Below are 24,186 nucleotides of genomic sequence, written 5' to 3'. Positions count from 1 at the left end.
ATATATACGGGTTAGAGTTCCCTCACACTCACAGTCACACTGTACAGTACAACCATATCCGTTCATTCAATGGTTTTTTTTTCAACATGCGTGTTTTCTTAGATCCTGATGCTTCAAATGATTTCAACCACCTGCAATTTATAAGTGATTTCCGGCAGATTAATGACAAAAAGTACGGTATGTGCATAGTTTATTTACGCAAATCGGTGTTTCTTGGTATCGCCAACCACAACACCGCCCATTTCAGTTTCACGTAAATTTACCCAGCCTGATGTACGCACCCCTATAAAAACTCAAACATAAAAGCAGAAATACTGAAGAGCAAATATTGGTATTTTGTTTTTAGGTTGCACAGCAGAAGAGATGGCGGAGCTGACCGGGACCGGCTGGCTCAATACTGGCCATATCGTCTGGCTGCTGGACCAGGTAAATGAGGCCCAAGACACCACCTTGTGCCAGTGCCTCTGTGCCTCCAACCCAGACCTGTTCCGGAGGATGGTCCAGGGATGGAACCTCGACCAGCTGCAGCAACTGGTGTTTGTGGCCAATGTTGGCAAAACACCTAATGAGGTATATTTTGCTACACCTAAGAGGCCAGGGAACCACTGGGTGCTGATCACCATGGACTTGTCTGACCGCCCTGTGGTCAAATACTGCGATAGTTTAGCGTGGGGTCCTCCCCGTGACCTGCTGCAGTACTTGTCGACGTACACACAGGTCCTTGGCCTTTTCTTGAATGAGGTAATTGTCAATGATATGCATGTACCACTAGGTTATAACCACACCTGCAGGCCCAACTGTAATAACTACCCTCTTCAGACATGTAGTGATGTCTGCGGTGTAGTGGCGGTTGTTTGTGCAATTGTTGCTGCTCTGGACAACCACCTGTTCCAAGAACTAACAGGACCTCGCTCGGGACTAAGACGGTTCCTTCATGAACCAACCAGATACCAGCACTACCTTAGGAGAGTGCTGATGTGTTGGTTCATGGATGGTGCCATTGACATTGCTTTCTTACAAACCCTGCCCTATGAACAGACTTCACACTGGCATTCAGCATGCAACCAAAACTTCACAGCTCATTCAAACAAGCACACACAGGACCACACGTACTGTGGAGATCCCCAGTTAGGACGCAAAAGAAGAGCAACATACAAAGCACACACAGACACAAAGCGCCAAAACTGTGGCAACCAAACCCAGTTCAACATGTCAGCACCAAGCAAAGGTAACCAAGCTCACCAACAAACAAACCAGCAGGGCACAAACACGCAGACCATCAGTCACACAGGTGATAACTCCAAGCAGTCACACTCACAGCCTACCCTCAGCAATGCCCAACAGTTAAAGCAACAGGGTACAAACACGCAGACCATCAGTCACACAGGTGATAACTCCAAGCAGTCACACTCACAGCCTACCCTCAGCAATGCCCAACAGTTAAAGCAACAGGGTACAAACACGCAGACCATCAGTCACACAGGTGATAACTCCAAGCAGTCACACTCACAGCCTACCCTCAGCAATGCCCAACAGTTAAAGCAACAGGGTACAAACACGCAGACCATCAGTCACACAGGTGATAACTCCAAGCAGTCACACTCACAGCCTACCCTCAGCAATGCCCAACAGTTAAAGCAACAGGGTACAAACACGCAGACCATCAGTCACACAGGGCACAACATAAAAGAAAAACACTCAAAACTGACACCACTCATTTGCCAATTTTGTAGCCAAGAGTTTAAATGTAGGCAGTCGCTGTTTTCACACAAAAAAAGAAAGCACACTGAGGAATTTCAAAATACACACTCAGACACTAATAAAAACTTTTGTACAATATGTTATTACAAATGTTCACAAATACGAACATTAATACAACATTACAACATTCAACATCAGCATAACTTACAAATACTCAAACACACATTCCCATCTGAGGAAGACTTTTTTGAGTGGAGAAATAGGGTAGAAAAAGAAACATCCACCCAGTTTTATAAACCCTGTGGTTCAACCATTATTACCCGTAATACAGAAACCATTCAGTGTCAAAGGTTTTACTGTCACAGGTCTGGAATACGTTCACAGTTAGAAGTTCGCAAGCGAGCACCAAAGTCTGTAGGTCTGTGCAGAATGGGAAGAAACTGCACAGCTTACATGACTGCTCTTAAAAAAATAAACGATGGGTCCGTCACGGTGGAATACTGTTTGCAACATACTGGCCACGACTTTAAACTGGGTCATCTGAAAATATCAGCTGAAACTAGGGCACACATCGCCGGAAAATTAAATCAAGGCGTTGAGCCTAATAAGTTACTTTATAACCTCAGAGAGAGTATGACCGTTATTAACAGAGACAGTTTAATAAGACCACAAGATTTACACAACATACACAGACAATTTAATATATCCCGCACCGAAAAGCACAGAGATGACAAGACTAGCGTAGATTTATGGGTGGAGGAATTAAGTAAAGAGGACAACAATCCAATAATTTTTTTCAAACAACAGACTAATGAACATAAATTTTTGAATATTGAAGATTATTTATTAGGTATTCAAACAAAATTTCAACAACAAATGATGAAAAAACATGCGTCAAAAATTATACTCATGGACTCAACACATGGCACTACTCAATATGACTTTTACCTAACAACTATTTTAGTATTAGATGATTATCGACAGTCTATGCCCGTTGCCTGGGCAATATCTAACCGAGAAGATTCCAACATTTTAAAAATTTTCATGGAAGCTGTTTTAATTAATTGTGATCAGTCATTTGAAACTGAATTTTTTATGAGCGACCTTGCCAATAACTTTTATAATGCCTGGTGCCAAGTTTTTCCCAAACCCAAAAAAAGATTGTACTGTGATTGGCATTTAGATAAAGCTTGGAGACAAAAAGCACAAGAGATAATAAAAGATCATGAATTTGCAGAAAAGATTTATCAACATATCAAAGCATTACAACAGCTACGTGACGAATCAGAATTCCGCAAGAGCCTTCAAGGATTTTTGGCCTACATAAAACCACGTTGTCCTACATTTCATACCTATTTTGATAATACATATGTAAGTGAAGGCAAAATCTCACAATGGGCACATTGCTTCCGCATTGATTCACCAACGAATACTAACATGCATGCAGAATCGTTTCACCGTGTTTTGAAAACAAACTATTTCAACAGAAAACAAAACAGAAGAGTGGATAATTTGTTGGCCGTTCTGCTCAAAATTGCCAAAGATAAGGCAACTGCACAGTTGATTACCAAGGAAATGGGGACAGTGAGCTCCCACATGATAGAGATAAGAAAGAGACACAGAGAAGGAGAAAACATTACAGGCATAAAAAGAAATGCTGAAGAGGATGATGAAATCATTGAGTGGAGAGTTCCCTCTTCATCTGTACCTAATCAAATGTATAATGTTACACAAAATTCCGACAGACCTTGTGGCTGTAAATTAATATGTGATTTATGCTCTGTTTGTGTGCATATGTACCATTGCACTTGTGAAGATTTCCAACGCAAAAATATCATATGTAAACATATACATGCTGTTCACATGGCATTTAATAGGGACAAGCAACAAACCCCTAAAGTTGAGCAACAACATGATGAACAAGAGACTGTTGACCATCTTGAATTTTATAAAGAAGTATTATGCGAAAATAAACCAGAATCAAGTAATAATGTAGATAAGCTAGTTTCAACGGGAATGAGTATTGCAAGTGATTTAATAGATTTATTACAAGACGCAAAAAAAGATAATGATATAAACACTTTACAAACTATAGTACAACGATTGAGAGATGCTTATCAAATTGGATGTGGGACAAGACATCTTGTACTAGGGAAGACTTTTACCAAGAAAAAGACCTTTTCTTCTAACAAAAAATTCGAAACACAGCGAAGATTTTTTTCAACGAAACGAAAATCCAGAAAAATTTCTAAATTATCTTTGAAGAAACCAGATTCTCTACTTAAAGTTAAATTACATGATGAATTATCAAAAATATCTCCAGATGTGTGTGCGAAATGTTGGGAACATGACGACAAAACTGAAAGTGAAGATGTCAACTGGTTTGAATGTGCAGAGTGTAACTGTTGGATACATGTTGCTTGTGATGGTGATTGTGAGGATGGGGAAGGGGAAACAAGCTGCTCTCTTTGCAGAGCAAATCGCAGCACATAATAATAGTACTAATAATATTAATAATAATAAAAGCATTGTGCTGTGCATTTCCATTTTATAAAAAATGCTCAATGCGCATTACATCAAAAAGACAGCACATCTTGATAATTAATTGACATTGTACGTAAAACACACAGTAGCACGTAAAACACAGTATTATTATGTATATATGCATATTTTATAAAAACATTCCATGAGAAAAACAGTCTCGCAGTGAGCTTGGCAAAGCATTGACTAATAATATACAACAATGCAATAAAAATTCACAAACGGTCACAATAAAATTGAAACTTGAATAACTACATATATATTCATCAAAATATTCGTTCTCCGTAAATAGAAAGACATTTCCGTTTTCTCTCTCTCTCTCCACTCCCTCCCTCCCTCTCTCGGATTAACGAGTAAACTTCCTCTTTGGAAAGTGATTGTACAGAGTTCACGCCGTATGGATACGATAGTAAAACTCGTCGTACGGATAGGGTTAAAATATATATATCTTTTAGGACACAATGAAATGCTTCAAACATGTTTATGTTTGCCTATGTTCCAATGCGAAAACAAGCTGCCCAGAAATTGAAATGGTTTGATGCCCAAGTTTAAAGCTATGGCCAATATGTTGCAAGCAGTATTCCACTGTACTGCTCATATCCAAAACTTTTTTACGCGCAATAATGAAGGTAGTTTTTAGTACATTTATCACCTGTTTTAGAAGATCATTGTGACTTTCTGGATCCCCTACGGACCCAAACAAATCTTTGTATTCCAGACCTATGGCAATAATAATATGTGAAATGCAATGACTAGTACTTTTGGTTCGGATACTCTGGTTTGAGCATACTGTGATGATGTCTCTTTTTCAATCTCTTTTTTCCATAACAGAAAATCTTTGTCATCCCTAAATGTTTTGATACAAATAGTTATGTCTTGCAGGTGTTTGCTTTGATAATGGGCTATAAGTTCTTTAATAGTGCAGGATTTAAATTTACATTCTCAACACATTTGACACTGACATGTATAGGTGCTCCCAGTGTGTGAAACTGAAGTCTTTCGTTTGTGCTTTCTGTTTTTGTGTTTGAATAATGCTGTCTGCTTGAAAGAGTAAGACTGCATGTAGCACAGATATGTAATGTCTTCTAAGAATGATCCTGATTGGTGGTTGTTTTGAAATTGTCTTTCTTTCAGGTTGCAACTTGCAACATCCCTGAGTATTGGGAAGTTCATTGTTTTCATTACATTGAATCCCATCATTGGTATTAAAACTGTGTTGGAATGTGGCTGAATATTGTTTGCAACATAAGTTTCAGTGGTCATATTAGTGTGTACCTGTAAGGATGTTGTGTCTGAACATTTCCGACTGTATGCATATATAAAATTGCCTTGGACTTGACTTTTTGTACATGTACCACTTTGTGACTGAGTATTCAGCAGGGATTTACCAGATTGATTGTGATGGAGTCTATCTGATTGACTGTGTTTGAGAATGCCTGATTGGGTGTATTTGAATGTTTCATGTTTATTTGAATGTCTCTTTCATTGATTATATACAAATGAGATTGGCTGCCATTAGCTGTTGTGGTGATGCAAAACTGTAATGGGCCTGTTTTTGTTTTGTTTGTGATTGCTTGGCTGCTTTTCTCTTCCGCAAAAACTTTGGATTACTGCTGTATGAATGTTCACTAAGGTGTTGTTTATTTGTGTTTCCAGATTTTGCTCTCAACAATGACAAATCTATGTTGTCTGTTATGAACAAGCAAATCAACCCTCGCAGATATTTAGCATACATGTATTTTGTTGGTTCAGGCAGGAATCTTCTGTAAGTTCTCTAAAAAAAAGAATTGTCAAGTGCAGCAAACACTGCACAAATTGATGCTATCACCCCACATACATAGCAACATTTCTGTGCATGATATTTTTTACAATCAGCTGTACATTTGTGACTGTAGCCCAATGCTGGAGGGGCATGCATTAAACTAATACATGCTCCCTTCAGCATTGACAGTCCAAAATACTAAGTGTAAACAGATAATGTTGTCAACAGTACTTAACAGTTGGTCTATCGTTAAGGTCAACATTCATGACCACTCAGTGATTACCTGATTTCTTTGGTCCTGCCAGGTAAACACTGTTGTCTGGATTCTTTCACACATTGGCAATACGACCAGTTGTTCAACTTCACTGACGTTTCTGGTTTCAATGATATGACTCAGCAAATCCTCGCTTGTACTTGTTCAGGAGAGACACAGGCAAAATAATGTTTTTGAAAGTCCATTTGCTTTGTCGAGTAACCAGCTAATGTGGCTTGATAGCAGCCAACAAGCAGGGCCTTCGACACACAGATGTGTCATTTCTTCTGCTGTACTTTGTTGTCTGTAAAATGAAGTGAAAATTATTAACAAAAACAATCAATAATACAGAATACACAAAAAGATTTTCATCAAAGATACAAGGAGATTAATATTAATAGGGGGTTTCATGCTCACCAGACGAGTGACGATTTATGCGAAAATCCCAGTTTTTCCTCTTTCTCAGCTCATAACTTTATTAGTTCTTGGCCTAGCATCATAAAACCAACATGAAACGACAGGTCTATGTGTGCTTTTTGTTTCCATATATTACTTTCAATGGGGAGAGAAATGTGCAACATTATAGATTTTTGAGTTAAAACAACAAGGGTTGTTACGTGCAAATTTTGACAAATTTAGAGCATAGCGCGTTTGGGATGGTTTATTCATCAGTGGAATTTTCCATTGCTAGTTGGTGTAGCTGCTGGTCTGTTAATTGGTAATATTGCATGGTAACTTCATACTTATGGTGTCGAGGGGAGAAGCAAACATATTTCTCTCGATTGTTATGTGTGGTTGCATATTTGGTTTTGTTTAATGTTGAAAACATCTCTTGTGAGATGTTGGTCTTCTGATATTTATTATTGTTATTATTCTGCCTTTCCTGCCCTGCTTCTTCGTCGAGTGTTTTTAATAAAATAAATCAAATGTAGGTGATTTCACACCCCATTCCTGTCTGTTAGGGCCAACACGGGCTGAGAGAGATACAACCTCACAGCAGAAAGACAGATACTTAGATACTAGATAACAATTTTCTCCGCTCTAGGGATTCAACACTAGGTCGCCTGCATGCGACAGCAAAACTCTTAATTGCTACACTACAGACGCTGGTTCTCTTCCTCTGTATCCATCTGATCTTTGGTTGTATGCTCTCTGGTTTGATATCACTTTTTGCTGATTTAAAGAATGTATACTTTTGCTGAGGACTGTTGGCATTGTTCATTTTTATGGAACTTGATTCAAAATCACCATAGTCAGCTCCTTTTAAGTCATGCAGGTTTTTGTCCATGGCGACCATATTTGGTCACATCATTTTGTGTATATTTTGTAACACATTGTCTATCAAGTAGACCTTTCTGGAAATGTATGATTGTCATATGTTTTACATTTTCTTTGAATAAAGGAAAACTGTTGTTAAGTTGTCTTTCTCATGCCTCATTTTGTCACAAATTGGTGCCATTATCTATAAAAGTAAGTAATTAATTATCTGCTAAAAATGCTCTAATTGACAACAATCTTCATGCTGTATTTTTAAAAAATCTCAGGTCTTTTAGCTCTACGTAATGACTTGGTTGTTGTTGTTGTTAGCGATCCAGTAGCATCTGAGCGTTAACTCTTCTGCATTGATCTAATTAATGGTTTTCAGATTTTTCCATGAAAATAATATTCACTAGTAAATCCCTGTTTCTCTGAAATTCAGGAAGAAATGACAACTCTAAAATGTGCAACAATAATAGTTACGACACCCCCGCCTTCCTCCCCTTTTTTCTTCCTTTCGTCATCTCTTTCTGTCTCTCTTTCTTTCAATCTGTATGTCTGTCTCCCTGTCTGCCACCCACTCTCCTCCCCCCCCCACCCTCCCCTTTTTTTTCCTCTCAATCTGCCCCATACTCACTTTTGTCTGTCTGTCTGTCTGTCTGTCTGTCTGCCTGCCCCCTTCTCACCTCACTTTCTCTCACCCCCCCCCCCCCCCAATCCTCTCCGCTCCTCCCCCCCCCCTCCTTCTTCCTCTCTCTTGCTCATTCCTTTTTTGTCCCATCTTCTTTTCTTTCTCATTCTTCTTTCTGCTTCAATCTTCTATCTTAATCTGTGAACAAGAATTCCTCTACACATTACGGATGCATCACTGAGCACTGTTCAATAGCTGGCCTTGAAAGGTACCAAGCAAAGGTACCAGAACGGAACTATGGAAGTAAGTTGGCAAATGAAGTAAAAGCATGTGAAAGCTTAGATTTGTAGTAAAATACATCAAACCTGAAAAATCAAAAGGAAGTTTCCGAACTTTAAGAATATGACCACAAACAGGCTTAGCTCCATTATAATAAGATTATAATAAGTAAGCCTATATATATATACACATAATCATGATAATATGATGTACCGTACTAAGCTAAAGTAATGCCAACAAGGACCAACAAACTTTATAAGAAAATGGAAGACATGAAATTCATTATAATGATGATAATGATGAAGGTGATGATGATGAATAGTCATAATTACCATATTGTGGGATTATGTCTCGTCGGATGACATATCAATACAGGAATTATACAGAACACCACTCGGCTTCAGATAGGAGAAAAGGAAAGCACCTGCTCCTGTTTGCACTTTTCAGGCATTTCTGTTGTATGTGTAGGTGATCTACCTGTGGTTAAATTTAAAATGAATTACTATAGTATTAGAAGTAACAGCATATTATTATACTGGAAGTATCTGCTCAACATTATAATATATTCAACTTCAAGTATGTATTATTTATAATTGTGCTAGACTAGGTTTCCAGGAACAGCATATGGATGGATAATGGATGAGAGATGACGCAGAAAATCTGTTCGCAATATCTCCTTTTCTGAATGATAGATATCTCTATATATTTTTAAAAAAATAACCAACATTATCTTCATGGATGAAGAAAATAATCTAGATTCTAGATCTAGATATCTAGAATCTAGATCTAATCTAGATCGAGGAGATTAAAGTGTAATTGTGCTGCAAAACTTTTATTGGTATCCAAATTAAATAATAGATTCTTAAGCTAGATCTAGATCTAGATATATATATATATATATATATATTATATAGAGATTTAGGGCGTTTCAAACAATACTAAATCAAGAATCTAGATCTAGATCTAGATCTAGATATAGATCTAGATTTCTAGATATCTAGATCTAGATATTTAGACTAGATTCTAGATCTAGATATAGATCTAGATCTAGAGATATATATAGAAATCTAGCTAGATACGAGAGTGAAGTCTAAATCTAGAACAAGGAATAGACAGCAATAACACTCACCTCTAAGCCTAGAATGCTGCTGATTCTCATTTTTCAGCATTACTTGGTGCTTGAATAGCCTCTTTAATACGGTAGATCAAAGAATGAACTCAATAGACGCCTTGAACCGGAAAATTAGGAAGCTCAAACCCGTCAATGTCTCGATGAAGGAAATTGTTGACATTCGTGCGGTGTCAATACTGGAATTCCTAAATGTTATTAACGAACCGGAAATACGTCATTCTATGCGGTACCTCCATGGCCTTCTTAAAAATAGAAATCTAAACTTCCGGTATCCCAGATGGATACCATCCCAGATGACATCATGTTACTAAAATTAGATGCGTCATTTCTAATTTTAATCGCATGTATATTCGTAGGCCTACCCAATATTCTTTACAGAGACTTTTTTGTTAACGAAGTGACTATTTCTCCTAACACTCGGGCGGGAAAATAAAGTTGAACTCTATTTCCCCTAACGGTTTCTGAGCTCGAGATTGTTGGTTATTTGCGAGATTTAGGCGTTATCTTTTCATTCTGTGAGGACTGGGAGGCCTAGGCCACCCAGCAGAGTTGCGAGCAAATAACAATAGTGGACCACGTGATAAGATTGACCAATTATTAGCCTCAAGATGTCAGGGTCATGGGTCAAAGGGCACGGTGGCACGGTCGTGATGACTGAAAAACCCGGTAAGAGACGTCAGTTGAAGAGTGAGGATGTAGAAAACTGAGTAGGGGAGCTCGGAAACGAAGAATAGCGGGCCACTAGGCACCAGGGGTGCCATAGCGAAAGTAGTTCCGACCGATGGTCCGGTAAAGTACAATCTTACCGAGAGATTTTTTAATGTCTGAATATTCAAATACTTCAGTTGTGGTTAGGGTAACATTCCCGGACTATACTTCATTTGAAAATACCCTCAAAAGACACTGTGAGAAAACAAGACTGCTCGACCTTGGCAGTAACCTATTTTACATTTAGATCTAGTCACCAAGTAAAAACTAAAATCTTTCATGTAAAAAAAAATCCCCCCCCCCCTTCACACCTTACACACACACACACACACATGCCACTCCATTCGCTTATTATCAACAAATTTCGGAAACCGTTCGGAGAAATAAAGTTCAAGTTTATTTTCCCGAACGTTTGGAGAAATAGAGCCGGCGTTTTGTTAATTACGCTAATATTTTTGCCCCCAAAACCTAGGGCCTACCTGTTTCAAGACTGGTTAACACCGTTAAAATGAATTTAATTGAAAAGCCAATGAAGTGAAGCAGTGACGGAGAAGAGGCCACTGCTGTAGGTTATAGATCTAGGCCTAAGTAAGATATTCTAATTTCAAATTTGTATGCTCTTTCTAGAATTCTTTTTAAATTGATGTGTCTGTTCCTAGCATTTTACTTCAACCTCTAATGTCCTTGTCTCATCTGTTCTGTTTACTGTTTATTCTGAAAGGGATTTTGTCTTGTCTTCTTTCATCTTGCTGTCCTGATATCATTGATGTGCAACATTTCAGTGGTTGGAAACATTCCCTTCAAGTTACGTCAAGTATGACTATGGCTATAGTACAATAATATAGGCTACCTTTTGCTTAATTTTACTTATAAAAATCACCTTTGTTATGGCTTCAAATTGGGTATGGGTTTCTTTAGATTAATTGCTTAACTTCTGTTGCCATATATATATATCTAAATCTAACAGGTATCGGTCATTTCGTCACACGGTCATCTTGTCACTCCCCAATTATGTGTGACGAAATGACTTCGCTTATATTATCTCTCCAAAATTGTTGTGCTAGATCTAGTAGAGGTTTGGAGGATCAGCCTAAAGCAGCCATACATTTCTATTAGTTAATTTATTTTAAACAGAACTAATATGATCTTACCAATCACACATTTCATCAATAATCATACCTAAAAACTTTGTTGATCTGACTCGGTAGATTCCAATATTGCCAATACATTTTATAAACGATGTAGCTGATCAGGTAGACTCAAACAGCCCCAACCTTCCCTCAAAAATCGGGATTTGGGATTGCTGTGACAATACGCGTTTGATGTTTGCACGTGTGCTACGAAATGACCGTCTCCATTCAACCATGTGGATTTGGTGTGTCATGGGATGACTGTGACGACTTGACTGCACCGGTGTGACGAAATGACTGGTATTCATCTCACAAGTGATGTTGAAAATCTATGACTAAAATTTCAGTGTTTATATTGAAAGGGCAGTTGTCAAAAGTTTTTAATTAAAATTTTTGTTTCAGGTTTATCAAAATGCTCTTGCTGCAGGATGTGTTTCAGCAAGGCATCTGTCTTTGACCACTCCATCTTTGGCTGCTGGTAAGTGTTTTCTAGTTTTTGTTTTCATTTTACAGTGGGTGTCGCATTCAACGAGGTTGCCAGGACCGGCTTGTTGTCCTCGTTGGGTCCGACCTCTCGTTGAACGTGACTAAGGCTAAAGAACAAAAACGAGACAAGTTTTTATATTACACGATGTACCAATACCAGTAATTAAAACAGTTGTTCCCCCTGATGGCGAAAATCTCAAACAGCATCAGTGTGTGCATGTTTGAGCTGTGTTCTGACCGTCAATTCTGCATTTTTAAATATATTTTTTTCCGGAACACTTCTCGTGTGGAAACATACCCTCTCACATCTAGGCCTAGATCTACATAAAGTAAAGGCGGGAGCTTGGATTATCTGATCGGGGGGAAAAAAGAAAATTGAAAAAAATGGTCTCGATCTAGACCTACCCATCCAGAGTTCATCCAGTTTCACACATCCTGCACCACGTTCCTACCCACCCCCTTCCATCCCTACCGTTGGTTAACCCTCGCCCATCCTCTTGGCTTTGGGGCCCATATTAGGAGGCACACTAGATCTAGCAATACAATGTCTTAGGAATCGAGGATGGGCCTTGTGCTTCGAGTGAGATGGAGAGAAAGGAGAAAAAATCTTCACTTTTGGGGCCGCTAATTGTTTTTATTTGGTAATCGTGACCTTGTTGAAAGCGACTTTGGTAATTTTGCAACCTAGTTGGAGCCGATGTACATTTACAAAGAGATATAGAGGGGAAAATTGGGGATTAAGGATTGCCTCGTTGGAACCGACTTGTCGTTGAATGTTACCTCGCTGAATGCGGCACCCACTGTAATAGCTTGGTCCTCAAAATAAATGAATGAATGTTATAGGCCTGTTGTGTTGTTTAGAGCTATTTTGATGATATATTAAGAGCTTTTTGTTTTTTTTTAAATTCTTATTGGGATGACTTTGTTAGTAAGGAAGAAAGTAATTTATTGCTGTTTGAAAGACCCTTTGCTTTTAGTTGTTAATGTTGGTACAGTACTACCTTTTTTATCCCTCTTGGGTTTTTTTATAGAGTAAGTGGTGGCATTAACTCCAGTGTCAGTTCTATTGACAGTATTTCTAGTAGTATCGACACAAACTTGATTCAGTTTGTATCATGGTGGATATTGTTTAGTGTTAAAATGAATTGCTGGTTAAGTGTACATTCGTCTTGTGGTGGAGTTGTAGGGGGAAAAAATTAATATTTGCTCCGTGATCTTGTCAACAGGCCCAAGTGGAGCTGAAGTTTCTTCCATTTTGGAGGATAGGATCCTTGGTCAGACTTCCCAGGTAAACCTTGAAGAGACTGGAAAAGTGCTGTCCATTGGTGATGGTATTGCACGTGTCTATGGCCTCAAGAACATTCAAGCTGAGGAGATGGTGGAATTCTCCAGTGGGCTGAAGGTCAGTTTGTGTGGTATAGGAACAATGCTATAATCAACGTTCTCCCTTATTGTATGTTTCCTTGGGTTTTTTTCCCAAATTTTATGTTCACTGGGTAGCATAATAAAACACAGGAAGACATACTGTCGAACCTGTGTAAGAGGGAGCCAGGGGGAAAATCTGTCTTAGACGGGGGAATTTAGGGGTTGATTTGGGGGGGGGGGGGGGGTCAAAGGCCCAGCCGGTCGGATCAAGGATGGCTTGTCCTTTCGGCGAGCGGCGGTCAAAACTTCACACCTCTCAATTGCTATCCTGTCTGATAATTACATGCGTCAGTCTTACTTATCCAATTACCACCAGTGCTTGCCTTTCATAGGACCACTGTTTGACCTATTAAAAAAGTTTGAACATCTCCTTTGCTTCCACCTTTAGTCCCACCCACCAATGCCACCCCTCACTGCTATCATTGTAACGATTCGAGGAACTCTCGGCTGGCCGTACGATCAGGGCGGCAGGCACTGGTCAATCTAATTTCGCACCTCTGGCTTCTGCACCCAGGAAAGTTGCCGTATTGGCTTGCTACTCGGGCACTCTCACAGGCAATTGTGAGATTTCACACCCACACTACACTGACCATCTGCATCGCCCAGGGCTCACATGATGGGGTAACCTCTACCCCTAAATTGCACCTCCACTCCCCATCCTTGCCCAGCGGCTTGGTCATAGCGTTAAGTTTAGAGACGGCGAGTTTTGTTTCAAATCAGGGCTGAGCAGGCAAAGCATTTTCCGTCTTAGACTGGTGAAACCCTCGGAAGGGAGCGGATTTTTCTTTCCGTTTCCACGTTGGACAGGTTTCTGTTTTATACAGGTAATTAAAGAGGAATATATCAAGCGGGGAGATTCCGTTAAGAGAAGACCTGGGTCGGCGATCCCTGGCAATATCGATAACATTTTTCAAACTATCCAACTTTTGTTTTTTGCGATAAAACATCCTTTGACATCTGTTCTATCGGGTCACAATGAAGAAACTGTTGAAAAAACACCCTAAATGACCTGAAAGGGCGTTTGAAAAGTGCAAATTGGTCTAAAAATCCTTTTAAAAATCCCTGTTTTTTTCTGTTTTTCTCAAAATCTACTTTTTGACATATGTGACCTCCTGGATGCAAGGAGTTTTCCAAAACTACTGAAGCTAGAAGCTTCAAATTTGGTGTACAGGTGCTTTAAGATCGATTCTGGGGATCTATGTGAGGGAATTGAGAAATATTGGTAACTTGAGGAAATATTCAAATTTTTTGTAATGTATACCCCAAAATTTCGTCAACTTACTCAAGGAGGTCCAATGACTTTGGGCTCACTTTTTTAGTTTTAAAGATATCTCAAAATCCTCACATCGACCCCCAGTTCATATAGGTATGTACCTGTGTGCCACATTTCAGGCTGATAATTCAGTATTTACTATGAAATTCTTCTGCACTAAGAAACTAGTTTGAAAATCCAAGATGGCCGCCACAGAGGATGAGAAAGCTGAATTAAAGTAATTCGTTTAGAAAATTTTCCGGGAGTGTCCGTCTCTCCTTAAGGCAGGTTCGACTGTACATTGAAAGTTGAAATAGTTTTTGACTGCTCTTTGTTTTGTGTTTTATTTTGTTCTGTGTTCCCCCCCCCCCCCCCCCCCCCCCCCCTTCTGTAGTTGCAGTGCTGCTTTTGCTGAAAGAGTTATATCTTAACCGGATAAATAGAAGGAAACTGCTGTTAGAGGAAAGATATTACTTATAAATGACATATTCAGCTTTGTTACAATGAATTTAGATGTGGTTGGTGGTTGGAGATTACATTTTTTTATTTTAATGAAAATTACTTTAAAGTCTTTTATACAATTTAGTTTTGAAATTTGGCAGCTTTCACAAATCTGCCTGCCCAACACAATCCAAAATTGCAATGCTTCTTTAAACTTCCACAGACCCTCTGCATGATTTTTTTGGTGTTACTTCTACAAAATGGTCATTAAAGAGACATTATAAACAAGATGGTGTTGTTTTCTTGTGTTATTTTCATGTTTTTGTTGATTTTAGTGTCATGAACGTGACAATTGAGACACACGAAAGTTCCCTAAAAATAGCATGCACATGGCTAATCTCTAAATAAAAGTCAAAAGAGGTGGTAGTTGTAATTTTTTGCGATGGAAAGTCAAATAAGTAAATGTTTTGACAAGTAAAACTAAATTCCAGACGAAAAGTGAAAAAATTGTTCATAATTTCAAAACAAATGTTTAGTGCATTTTTAAAGGTCACGTGGGTCTCCAAACGTGAGGTGACAACAACCCTCATCAAAGTACAGCAATTTTGCGTATCAACTGTTTTTTTGTGTGAATGTTATGGAAATAAGCCTAAAATTGATAAGAAAGGGTCAATTTGTGATGAGCAACAAAAATAACGCGTTTTGGTTAAAAAATCGAGAGCCCGGGTCATGTGCGTCTCGATTGTGTCACACCGTAGCGCGCGCATTCCAAAGATCGTTCTTTTGTTTCACTGACCGTGGTGCGATCAATATCGGGATAAAAAATTCCTCAGACGTCAAGGAATTGAGGTAAGCATGTCTTTTTTGTCAACGGCAGTTAGTTTTTCCGTACGCGATTGATTTGTTTTGTGGGTCTCACATCGTTCGTGATGTTTGTTCGTTCGCCTAGGTCTAATTTCGGAAAAAAGCACGCTGATCGCCTTTAAAATCCACATTAGCTGTCTATAATCGTCGTCAGCGCAATCAACAGTCATCTCTGAACACTAAAATTACAAATTTGTTTGAATTTTCAAATTTAGCTTTGGGTTATTAGGCCTAGAATCGACAAACCCAACGATAGCGTCTGTGACTGTTACGATCACACCGATAGAGACGACGCGCGGTGAACGAACAAACAACTGCGTCGTTCGGAAGTGAACGAACGGCACAATGCTGACCCGTTTTGTGAACGAACATACTACTTTGACATCCGATAATGAAGGAAGGGGACACTATGAACGCGATTTGTGAACGAACGCGGGTTTGGGGACGACTTGCGATCATAGAGTGAAGAGAACATATGTTTAGCTATTAAATTTACGTGGATCTAGATCTAGATCTAATCTAGATCTCTAGATTCTAGTGTATTTCTTGTTTGTTTGTTTTTTTCACTCTTTTTCCGTCTTTCTTTTCTTTTTCTTTCTTTTTTTTTCTTCTTGTTTTTCCCTTCTTTTTTTTCTCTCTAGCTTTTTCTTTCTTTCTCTTTTTGTAGTTGTTTTAATTTTGTTTTATTCTTCTTTAATACAAGATGTGATCAAGACTCTAGATCTAGATCCAGGTGTGGAATACTAAGAGAAGAACCAAATTTTGTACTAATTAGTGATCAAATAATAAACCTTAGAGCTAGACTCAAGTGGGCAACAGCTAGATTTGAAAATAATATTTGCATCAATTTTTTTTTTTAAAGGTTTTTTTTCCTTTTTCCAACTAGATCTAGATTCTAGATCTAGATTTACATGAAATGCAGGTCTTTGACAAATCTTGACAATGTAGATCTAGGCCCTATTTTACTTTTTTAATATCAAGACTTTTTTGTCAGAATGGTGGAATGAATGGCTCATTATCGGTGTAAAATGAAGGAAGAGGAGCCAAAAAAGTACACAGATTACTAAGAAAAAAGCAAAAAGAGGCTGGCAAGGGGAAGAGCCTCTTACCAGTTGTAACTTGAAGCTTAAGGGAGTAAAACCGATTAATATTCCCGTTGTTTTTTCTCCTGCATTGTACCGGTACATGATATAGAAAGGCAACTTTTTCGTAACAGGTTAAGTAAATAATAAATTATATTATAATAGCTCTCAACTTTAAATAATAAATGATATTATAATAGCTCTCAACTTTAAATAATAAATGATATTATAATAGCTCTCAACTTCAACCCCGATTAAAGTAGCTTACTGTACAGGCTCTGAGCGTTTTACAATACAATACTGTATACAACAGTTACAGCAAAAAAGCAAATCACGCTCCTCCCAATCGTGTGCTACTGGAAAGATCAGAGTGGGCAGCTCTTTCAGACTTGTAAACGTGAGATTGCGGGTTCGGGGGTTCGAGCCTCAGCTCAGCCCGACGTGTCCTTTGGAAAACACTTTACACGTTCCCACTAGGCTCGGTCCTTTCGGAGATGGACGTTAAACTCTGAGGTTCCGCCTCTTAAATAACCTGACAGTGTTGACAGGGGTGTTAAACCTAATATCATTTAACCATTTTATACATTTTCATATTTGTCGACTGTGTATGCACATTTACTAGACATGACATAACATACAATATATTGCATTGTTGTGATGATAATAATAATAGTATAATGTAGCCTCTAACAGTTGTAATAATACTGATATCTTTTCCAAATAATTCTATCTCTCTGTCATTTGCAGGTAGTGGCTCCTGACTTGACCAGAAGACATATATGAGGACATTGAAGTCCAGTACATGCACCAAAGAACACAGATTCCACTTATTATACGCTTGACACAGACGACACGTACATTATAAACATACTAGACTTTAAATGTCAACTCAGTTTCAGTCTTACCCCCTCCAGAAATCACAGCAAGAGGACATTATTTATTTTACTATGATTTTTTTCCTCATTTTATCTTATTAAAAAAGTAATTTGTATGGAGCCCATAGATAAATGCTACGTACTGTACTTTAATTCTTGTGTGAAGGGGTGGGGTTGGGAGAAGGGTGAAGAGTATTGTTTATTTTGTTTATTTACTCACAAATGCAGCTTCTCTGTACTCAAAAGTATTCAATCTAACTCTCACAACTTTTACACTTGATTACACCCAGAACATTTAGAAATACTGGGAGTTGAAATACAAACATTTTCAACTAAAATCATAAGGGGAGACAACAAAATATATTTTTAACACAAGGGACACAACCCGTATTTTTTTTCTTTCTTAAGAATAAATCAAATAAAAAGGTCACAATTGTTGTTGGTATTCATTCATGTTTTTAAGCTGTATCAAGATAGGCATAACTATTGTTATAGCAAGTTGTTTTTCGTTTATATGCAAAATTCTATTTATGTCATGCAATACAATTTCTCATATTATAACATGGATTACCATAAAGGAATGAAAATGGGTGTCTGAATGGAATTTTTTACTGGTATTTTCACCTCGATTTTCTCTTTTAATATGGGTCTGCTGTCCCTGTGATTGAGTTATTCTTATTCTACAAAAAATAAGCTTTCCATACATATGCAATATGTCCACTTTTATTGGCCTCTAAAATTGGGGCTGTTGGGGAACTTTCAGGCCTCTGATTTGTGAAAGCTGCCATTTCTGCCTTTGTCACATTTTATTAATTTTGGGAAAAGGAAGTGGGATTTGTCTGTACTGGCTCTCAAACTCTATTTACTTTTAAAACCTTCAAAATCTTTAGTATTGTATGCAGTGTGAACTTAGTTTAAGGAGTGGTAGTTTTTAAAAAGCTGATTGTGGATTCTATTTTTAGTTCAATATTTGGCTTACTTCTTTCTTTTCTGTTCATCAGTGGAGAATTAGTTATTGTTCAGTTTCTATTAAGTTTTACATCTGACTTACTTTTTTTATTTCAGGGTATGGCCTTGAACTTGGAACCTGACAATGTGGGCGTTGTCGTTTTCGGTAATGACAAGTTGATCAAGGAGGGAGATGTTGTGAAGAGGACTGGTGCTATTGTGGATGTGCCAGTGGGCATGGAACTGCTCGGCAGAGTTGTTGATGCTCTTGGAAATACCATTGATGGAAAGGTATTGTATATATTTGTTATTTATGTTTTTTAACTTGTGCTTTCACGTAGCTGGAGTATCTACCATGGTCAATACTTCTCTTCCTCCTTTGGTGTTTAAAGACGATCATGAGTTTATGATGAATGAACTTTTGTTATTATTAGACAGCTTTTATGCTTACATATGTACCAGTACTCATTAACTTGCATTTATCTTCACCTGATTTTTTACCAAACTCTTTCCATAGAAATTTACAAAATTCTATTCAGACATAAAATCTGGAAATATTTGAAAAAACTTGTTGGAGAGATAGATCTTTCCAAAATAAGGCACCTTACTTATTTTATGCATTGATTAGCTCGTAAAATACCCAACTTCACTAGAATATCATCTGAGAAGAAGGGTTAGCCTGTAAATTATCCTAATAAAAGATAGACTCAGTTATCCAAGGAGAACTGCAGTTAGTATATATGCAGGGATGCCATTTTCCCGTTATTTTGGGCATCGTTTGTTTTTAAATACATTTTCCATTCATCGGATCCGTTCTTCGTTAACAACGCAAAAATGGTTGAGCGGGAAGCCGATTTTCCGTTTTGTTCCATATACGGACGGTGTGGCACGAGGATCCAAAGTTTTAATTAACGGAAATACACTCGCTGAATCAAAATGCGCATGATCAAATGGGTGTTTAGGTCTGGTTTCAAATGTAGCCTTGCGCACTGTCTCACGCTGGCGAGATATTTAGATCTAGATCTGTGGCTGCCGAAGATGATCAATTTCTCATCGGGATTTGGTGTGAGTTAATTATGAGAAATTCAAAGGAAGAAATTCATCTAGTCTCGAAAAAAAAAAAGGTTATTTTTACAAAAGTCCAGTATCATCCCTGCATATAGTCCAAAGCTACACGTACTCTCCTACCCATCTCTCCTGTAATATTCCCTTTTTTGACATATTGTTTTTACATGTTAAAAAGTTGTGTGTGTGTAACAAGATCACTGACAAGGGTTTTGGAATCATTTTACTGGGATTTGGACTGTGTTTTATAGATAACTGTCTTTCCCCTTGTCAAGAGAATGGCACTTTCATAGAGGTCACAGTAATTTGTTTTATTTATTCAACAAGGTGCATTAAAAAATTTTGTGAAAGTGAAAATTAACCCTCTTTTTAAAAATCTCTTAAGGGCCCAATCAGTTCTTCTGTAAGAGCCCGTGTGGGTGTGAAAGCCCCAGGAATCATTCCCAGAACATCTGTGAAGGAGCCTATGCAGACAGGAATCAAGGCTGTGGACAGTCTTGTGCCTATTGGTCGTGGTCAGCGTGAGCTGATCATTGGTGACAGGCAGACTGGGTAGGTTTTTAATATAAATGTGTATTTGTTGCCTGGGAGAGGATTACCTTTTGAGTTTACCAACATATTTCTAATCTCTTTCTATGCGCATTCTGTTAAATAGTATTAAGGTAAGTTGAAGGATAGGTCATTTCTGCTCTGTATTTTGGGCTTCTGGGGCATTATAAATTTTTGCCCACCATACACTCAGACACACACTCAAAAATTGTCCTGCCTATGTCAATGTTGTCAAAGGAGATTTGTTTTGACCACAACAGGTCGCGACTTCAGTGCTTTCTTGTATTTTCATTTTTTATAACTGAAAAGAGTGAGCTTTAAAAGATATCACATTTTCACAGAGGAGATACAACAAGGAAACAGAGAGATTGCGAGGTGGTATGACATGGCAAGTTTATAGAATTGCCAGCAAAGGGGCTGTAATTTATTCAAAGGATAAGCTTTTACTTGAGATTTACCGATGCATAGTATTGCAAAAATGTTGTGAGACTTCAGAACGTTCATGTTATTCTCCAGAAAAACCGCCATTGCCATTGACACCATCATCAACCAGAAGCGCTTCAATGACGCCGGAGACGATAAGGCCAAGCTGTACTGCATCTACGTTGCTATTGGACAGAAGCGTTCCACTGTTGCTCAGTTGGTGAAGCGTCTTACAGATGCTGGTCAGTAGTTATGAATATTCCATTGTCATCTGTATGAAATAAGCAGTTTGTTTGTTTTTGTAAAGTTTTTTACGGCGCTCGGAACTGCATAAGGTCATATGAGCGCGCGGGACACACCTAATATTTTCAGTTGGTAGGAAATTTTGAATTTTGCCCGGGTGGCGGCCGAAGCCTACTCTTATCGATTTTAGACCGCCAAGGGATATTTAACGTGTGCAACTTGCACACGGACCCTCCGAGATTTTTCGCCCTTGTCCGAGAAGGCTAGGTGTAGATCTTTTCTACCAGAAGATCAGGGGTGTGGCAGAAAGACAGCAGTAAGGAGGAGCCAAGGAGTAACAGTAGAAAGGCTGCATAAAGAGTAAGGAGCCGAGAGGAGGGGGCAAAGGAGGTGAGAGGGGGTGGGGGCAAAAAGTGGAAATGAAAGCAGAAAACTGAGCATTGCTAGAGAGCAGGAAAGGAGGTGAAAGGAGACAATTTTAGAGAGGAACATTTTTTGGTCGCTACCGGATTCGAACCCGGGACCTTTGAATGAGAGGCCAACACCTTAACCTCTAGGCCACGAGAGAGCCCCCCCCCTCCATAAGGTTGTTTTTAGGCTTATGCGCAAAATTTTGTTTGTTATCACTTTATCATTATTATCTTTGCAGTTTCTCTGTAGGAATTTTAAAAACAAATGTTGCTATGAGTGCATCTAGCCAATAAGTAAGATTTGATTACAAGCTGAAATTTCCCCAAATTTTACTTGTATTTTTAAATGTTTCTTCAGATGCCATGAAGTACAGCATTGTTGTGTCAGCTACAGCTTCTGATGCTGCCCCTCTGCAGTATCTGGCTCCGTACTCTGGATGTGCTATGGGCGAGTACTTCCGTGACAATGGCATGCACGCTCTCATCATTTACGATGACTTGTCCAAACAGGTAAAAATTGGTGTCAAGTTTGTTTTGTCCACTGGTTATAAAATATTTACTATGAAATATGTGAGGCAATTGGTTGGTAATAGGTTGGTATGTATGGTTTGGATTTGAAAAAACTAGGGGAAACTGAGCTGCATTGTCATTTCTTATTAGCTGAATGTTTTCTGGGCACAATGGTTTGACATTGAGCTGGACACTGTCTCCCGGAGAAATTGGCAAAATGGAAAGGTGGTCTAGGGAGGACGTATGGATATCATCTTTTGGCAAAGAGGATGAAAAACCAAATCACAGCCTGTAACAAATGGGGGGGGAGGGGGGTGTTGTACAGTCGAACCTGTGTAAGACAGAATCGCAAGGAGCCAGGAAAAAATTCTGTCTTAGACAGGTTAATTTAGAGGGGGGGGAGGGGGATTCAAAAACTCAGCCGGTGGAATCAAGGGTCGCTAGTCCTATCTTCAAGCAGTGGTCAAAGCTTCACACCTCTCAATTGCTATCCTGTCTGATAAGGACATGCGTCCGTCTTACTTATCCATTTACCACCTGTGCTTGCCTTTTATAAGACCACTGTTTGACCAATTACGTATGAACAGCTCCTTTGCTTCCACCCTTAACCCCACCCACCGGTGTAAAAAGCAGTCAGTCAATGCCTGATACCCTCACTGCCATCATGTACCCAATGATTCTAGGAACTCTTTTCTCGGTTGGCTGTACGATCAGGGCGGCCGGCATTGGTCAATCTAATTTCACACCTCTGGTTTTGGCTACCCAAGAAGTTTCCGTAGTGACTCACTGCTCGAGCACTTTCCCAGGCAGTCATCAGATTTCACACCCACACTACCAGGACCATCTGCATCGCTCGGGGCTCACATAATGGGGCGACATCTGCCCCCAAATTGCACCTCTACTCCCTTTCCTCGCCCAGCTGCATGGCCATGGCATTAAGTTTAGAGCCGGCTGAACCAAACTTGCGAGTTTTGCTTCAAATCAGGGCTGAGCGGGCAAAGCATTTTCAGTCTTAGACTGGTGAAACCCTCGGAAGGGAGCGGATTTTTCTTTACGTTTCTGCGTTGGACAGGTTTCTGTTTTATACAGGTAATTAAAGAAGAATATATTGAGGGGGGTGCCGGATGATTCCGTTAAGGCAGGTTCTATTATATTTGTAATTTTACGTAAGGATTTGTTATTCTTTTTGTTCTAGGCTGTGGCCTACCGTCAGATGTCTCTGCTGCTGCGTCGTCCCCCAGGACGTGAGGCCTACCCAGGTGATGTGTTCTATCTCCACTCCCGTCTGTTGGAAAGAGCTGCCAAGATGAACGAACATCATGGTGGCGGCTCCCTCACTGCCCTGCCCGTCATTGAGACTCAGGCTGGTGACGTGTCTGCTTACATCCCCACCAACGTCATTTCCATTACTGACGGACAGATCTTTTTGGAAACTGAATTGTTCTTCAAGGGTATCCGCCCTGCCATCAACGTCGGTTTGTCTGTCAGCCGTGTCGGCTCTGCTGCCCAGACCAGATCCATGAAGCAGGTACCTAGTAGAGGAGAGCATTTCTCTATTGATGTAACGTCGGTGCATTTTGTTCTTCCGTCAGTTTTGCAAGCACCCTAAAGGATTTATCGATTCATTTATCCTTTAGTTTTTTTGGTCGCATGCAATATAGGCTTTTTCATTGTGCTCCACATAGAATGGTTGCAAAAACATTCTTCATAGAACAGAATGTGGTTAAATGTCACTTGATCAAATTATTTAAATGCTGAAATTGGCATCAGTCATTGGGGGAGGGGGGGGGATTCTTTTGATTCAACCAGTCCAATAAATGACTAAAGCTTATGTGTATCAGGGTGAAGTCTGTTGTATTTTAAGTTGTAGGTTTTTTTTGTTGTTGCCCCTAAACCCATTGTGAATGTCCTTCCTGTTTCTGTGGGCTTTTCTGTTTTAAGCGTTCCTTTGTATTGAATCCATTTGTTTGATACATATAATATATGATTTATTTGGCTTTTTCGTGCAATGGAGCAGAAATGTTTGACAAAATCTACTTAATTTCAGGTGGCTGGCTCCATGAAGTTGGAATTGGCTCAGTATCGTGAGGTGGCTGCCTTCGCTCAGTTCGGTTCAGATTTGGACCAGGCTACACAGAACCTCCTGAGGAGAGGTGTCAGATTGACTGAGATCTTGAAACAGGGACAATATGGTAATTATTTCTTTTTGCTGATTGATT

The 24,186-nt window shown here is 39.1% G+C and overlaps 2 protein-coding genes and 1 long non-coding RNA gene across 3 annotated transcripts in view; all 3 read left to right on the top strand.

Annotated features, from left to right (window-relative positions):
* The window catches only part of LOC101848766 (ATP synthase subunit alpha, mitochondrial), a gene marked incomplete at its 5' end in the record, with an annotated part of 31,338 nt that overhangs the window by 5,274 nt on the left and 1,878 nt on the right, over window positions 1-24,186 (top strand). The window contains 8 exon segments of the mRNA XM_005103691.3: window positions 11,797-11,872; window positions 13,107-13,282; window positions 18,885-19,058; window positions 20,218-20,384; window positions 20,898-21,046; window positions 21,816-21,967; window positions 23,163-23,495; window positions 24,015-24,159. Of these exon segments, the coding sequence (XP_005103748.1) occupies window positions 11,797-11,872; window positions 13,107-13,282; window positions 18,885-19,058; window positions 20,218-20,384; window positions 20,898-21,046; window positions 21,816-21,967; window positions 23,163-23,495; window positions 24,015-24,159 (1,372 nt within the window).
* LOC118478158 lies at window positions 1,248-4,241 on the top strand. Its single transcript, XM_035971153.1, has one exon. It carries the CDS (start codon window positions 2,131-2,133, stop codon window positions 4,192-4,194), a length of 2,064 nt encoding a protein of 687 aa, XP_035827046.1. The 5' UTR covers window positions 1,248-2,130; the 3' UTR covers window positions 4,195-4,241.
* On the top strand, window positions 15,150-17,909 carry LOC118478159. Its single transcript, XR_004858856.1, has 2 exons — window positions 15,150-15,847; window positions 17,692-17,909. It is a non-coding gene; the product is annotated as an uncharacterized LOC118478159 (long non-coding RNA).

The sequence above is a fragment of the Aplysia californica genome, unplaced genomic scaffold, assembly GCF_000002075.1.
Source record: "Aplysia californica isolate F4 #8 unplaced genomic scaffold, AplCal3.0 scaffold00386, whole genome shotgun sequence".
Classification (NCBI taxonomy): domain Eukaryota; kingdom Metazoa; phylum Mollusca; class Gastropoda; order Aplysiida; family Aplysiidae; genus Aplysia; species Aplysia californica.
Note: the sequence above shows the minus strand (reverse complement) of the source record. Positions and strands in the feature narration are given on the sequence as shown.